This window comes from Argentina silus (genome assembly GCF_951799395.1).
Source record: "Argentina silus genome assembly, chromosome: 2".
Classification (NCBI taxonomy): Eukaryota; Metazoa; Chordata; class Actinopteri; order Argentiniformes; family Argentinidae; genus Argentina; species Argentina silus.
In genome coordinates this window covers 31,312,608-31,316,896 of record NC_139656.1, presented here as the reverse complement: position 1 = coordinate 31,316,896, position 4,289 = coordinate 31,312,608, and the positions used below count along the sequence as shown (strand labels likewise).

Genomic DNA, 4,289 nt, shown 5'->3' with positions numbered 1-4,289 from the left:
GATCAGGCTAGGCGAGAGAGCATCTGGCTCGATACTGTGTGCATATTGTGTTAGCGTCATCTAGGCCTAGGGGAGGCCGGCGGAGGTAGAAATCGGAGGGCGGGCTCGTTGTGACGCGTGGAACGGAATGGGGAACGGTATCAAACGCGACATGTATGGCCTTACAATGAGCCCGTCCTCCGATTTCTACCTCCACCAGCCCTCCCCCCCCCCCCTTGTCAAGGCTTATGTCCTGTAGATCGGCGTGAATGAATCCCTATTACCTGTGTTGGACTTTAACCTCTCACTGGACACCGTCTGTCCGATGAGGTCGTACTGCAGCAGGCTGGAGGACTCCTCTGGTACCTCCACAGAGAACAGCGGGCCCTTCTTCCACGTGTAGACGATCTCACTCATAGGGTAGGCATCTGGAGAGGGAGACAGAGACGCCACTATGTCAGGCTGTAATCATCCTAGGACTGCGTGGTGAGAACCATCTGTCTGACTTGTGGGGGGCGGGGCGGGCGGGTGGGGGTGGGGTGGGGAGGGGAGGGGTGGGGAGGGGAGGGGGGGGTTTATCAGGGTCAACTTACAGCTGCCGAACTTCAGAGGACAGGCGTGGCCGTCCATGGGGAAGTTCATCAGCCGCATCGGACATTCGGCGTTGATGGTTAATCTGGAAGGAAGTTGGGGGGGGGGGAATGAGAGTGTTAGATGAAAAAGGTTTAGAAAAATAAGCGCATCCAACTGCAACTTTCAGGTGCTGGTCAGAAAAAAGGAAGTTTAGGGGGAAAAAAAGGAAAATAAATGTTTTTTTTTTTTTTTTTTAACACGTATCTTAAACTGACTATATCAATGTGCTATAGCAAGAAACAATACCACCATTTTGAAAAGGCAACAGTGTTTTAGCAGCGCCTGCCTGGGTGAACATACAGTACAGCAGTGCATAAGTGTATTGTATAAAAGCCTCTGATGCCAGGTGAGTCATCACCCATGCTCCTCGGTCTGCAGTAGAGTAGCCTACACACACGCGCTTCTATTCCGGAACTTGGACAGAGTTCTACGGTTCTCTGTGTGTTGCTATGTCAGTAACACACGATTCTATTCCAGAACTTGGACAGAGTTCTATGTGTTCTCTCTGAGTGTTCTTTCCCCCTCTCTCTCTCTCTCTCTCTCTCTCTGTGAGTTCTCCAATTCCGTTACCTCATGGTGTACAGGATAGTTCCGTTCTGCATGATTCGGAACAGCTTGTTGGGCGTAGTCATGTTGTGAGAGATGGACCTCTTGCCATTCCGGAAGAACGTGTCCGGTGTCCAGATCTTGCTGACCATAAGGTTGTTGAGCCGCAGTATCTCAATGGGGCCCTCGAATTTGAGCCTCTCATCGATCCACGTTTGACGGAAAAATACATCCATTGTGTACTCCTATAAAACAATGGAAATGGTATGGAAATGGGAAATCAATCACTTTAAATGCTGCGGACATGTCTTCCAACCAGGTTATCCCCAGAGAAAACACCCAAACAATCAGATTAACGTTCTGGGGTTAAAACATGGCTGGAAATACACTCCAGTCCATTCCTAATGAACATTTCTCCTGTGTGTGATGTGTGTCCTGGAGGCTCTCTACTAAATGAGGTGATGTCTTTCCACATGCCAGCTCCTCTACACTGACAACATCATGTATCCAACCGCAGATGACCAGAATGATCCAAAAAACAACAAAGCATTACCATAACCACAAATGTACCATACTGGATGCAACAATCCAGAGAGCAATTCATTTCGATAAAATGGATGGCTTTAGAGCCTCTGAAGAGGCTTGTTGACCCTGCCTATAGGTTCTCTCTCCTGCCTGGCCACTGTCACATGATGTCAGAGGTTTGGCTTTACTGTAGAGTACTGCTGTGTAAAGGAAATCAAATGCCCAGCCCGGTCCAGCCGGCACCGGGCCGGCCCGGGACCCTCACTGATAGGGATTGTCGACCAGATTAAAATCCCTAAGCTGGACTAATGACATCCTGCCCACATGCCAGAGTAATGAAGCCTTCACGGAGCACAGTGACTTGGGGTTGTGGATGTGGCACAACTGCACGGTCTACAATACAGTAACACGATACAGTACGGTACATCCTATTGAAAAAAAATAAATACATATATGGAGTCGGGGTGTTGGGTGTTGTGTTGTGTTATGTAAGTGGACAACATACCATCTCTACGTCAGATACTGGACCGAAGCTGGTCACAAAGATGTCTGTTTTGACCTCTGTATGGGGACCTATAACATAGGTGTTGTTTTGGCATGGATGAATATATTACAAAACACACTCTTCTTTGATCATAAACAAGGGGAGGTTCATGAGAAACTGACAGGATCATTTTGGGGGGAAAATGGTCAATTTCATTGCAATAGACATGTAAAAGTGTTGAAAAAAAACATACAATTACAAAGTCAATTGAAATGATTTCCCTTCGTGAGGATAGAGCGCTGTGAGAAAGAGCCTCTGTGGGTAAATTAATTTGCTTGGGCATATGAGTCTCAAGGGCAGACATTCGACAGTTATATCAATTACATCAAAAGCACTTTACAACGATGTGACACTGGCACAGAATTAGGGTCTATCGCGAACACTAGTTGGCTTACGACAATATGGAAAGTAAAACTTTATCAACTGAGAGAGTGGAGAGGAATGTCACGCTTAATAAAACAGTTTCAAGCGGAAAATAACCATTACTGTACCTCCAAATCCAGGTCGTAGTCTGTTGTCATAACCATCGAGTAATCTATCCAATATGCGTGTGATGTTATCCAAATAGATATTCGAGTCCTGATCCGTCCGTTGATTTCCCCAAACATTGCTCACACTGTAAACGAAGTACATCTTTATAACCTGACGTCTTATTTTATTCAATAAAACTTGTCACCCTATCAAGAGTTGAAGTCAATGACATCGATCAACATTATACACCAACATGCGTAAAAGTCGGTGTAAAAGAGTTCAAATGTACTCACCAGGACAGAAAAAAGCAGGTGAAAACGAAAGCCATGCCTGGAAAACACTCCACAGCCAAAAAGCCCTGGTCAACTGTTACAATTTGCATATTCCATCATTTGGAAGCATATTAAAACACCGATCGCAATGATTCATGGAGACCGCGAGGGCTTTTGCGCCAGTCCTGTTCGACTTGCCTAGTGCGATTGCGCCTCATCTGACTCGCTCAGTTGGAAAACTAAAGAGTTTGAAGAGACTGAAGAGAAGAGCAGGGACGGAGGGCATTGACAATAATCGAATAAGGCATTATGGGAGATTAGAAGGAAGAAATCCACTGTTAGTTTTGGCAGGGAATTAGCAGAGGGACCCGTTTGGAGATTTGGAAAAGGCTCAAATGTCCTGCTGGAGGAGATTACTCCAGGGATGGTTTCAATTTCTTTGAAGGGAGAGAATGCTTTGTACAGATGTTAATTCATCATAAAGTTGAAAAGATAACAGCACTTCTCCATATTTACTCCATATTGTCTGATGACCTTGCCTGCATGTCCAACTGGGCTGATACCACTACCTCTGGCACGTCTGTTTACGTTTTTCCAGCTCTCCTGCAGATCATTGTGTGTGTGCGTGTGCGAGTGTGTGTGTGTGTGTGTGTGTGTGTTCTAACACAAATAGAACATAAATATAGTACTGTAGTTAGATCTGGAGGGGTGAGTCAGATTGTGTGGTGGTGTGAGTGCTGTTGGTGGGAGGAAGAGAGGGGGAGGCAGAGGAGTGGGAGGCAGAGAACAAGCTCCCGCCATGCTTTCACTGCTCCTTCAGTGCTCCAGGAGTGATATTCCCAAAGTTGACTGATTTTTTCTTTTTTTTTTCTTTTTCTTGGCAGAAAATAAAGTGTATTTTTGCAGTCAAGTATTTCATCCAGTGAAATTCAGTACTCATGTCCTGTTGGACTCATCATCGGTGCTTATCCGCCCCATGCTTATTAGTCTGAGTACAAAGCATGGGAGCCGTAGTCATTGTCCCTGATTAGCTACCCCACTGTTTGTTAGCCTGGTTATCTTAATAAACATAGCTGATTAGCTACCTCACTGTTTGTTAGCCTGGTTATCTTAATAAACATAGCTGATTAGCTACCCCACTGTTTGTTAGCCTGGTTATCTTAATAAACATAGCTGATTAGCTACCCCACTGTTTGTTAGCCTGGTTATCTTAATAAACATAGCTGATTAGCTACCCCACTGTTTGTTAGCCTCGTTATCTTAATAAACATAGCTGATTAGCTACCCCACTGTTTGTTAGCCTGGTTATCTTAATAAAC

At 45.3% G+C, this 4,289-nt stretch overlaps 1 protein-coding gene across 1 annotated transcript in view; it reads right to left on the bottom strand.

Moving 5' to 3' along the window:
• The window catches only part of gabra6b (gamma-aminobutyric acid type A receptor subunit alpha6b), a gene marked incomplete at both ends in the record, with an annotated part of 10,455 nt that extends 9,061 nt beyond the window's left edge, over positions 1-1,394 (bottom strand). The window contains 3 exon segments of the mRNA XM_083697296.1: positions 264-407; positions 573-655; positions 1,183-1,394. Of these exon segments, the coding sequence (XP_083553422.1) occupies positions 264-407; positions 573-655; positions 1,183-1,394 (439 nt within the window).
• Positions 1,395-4,289: the final 2,895 nt, after the last annotated feature.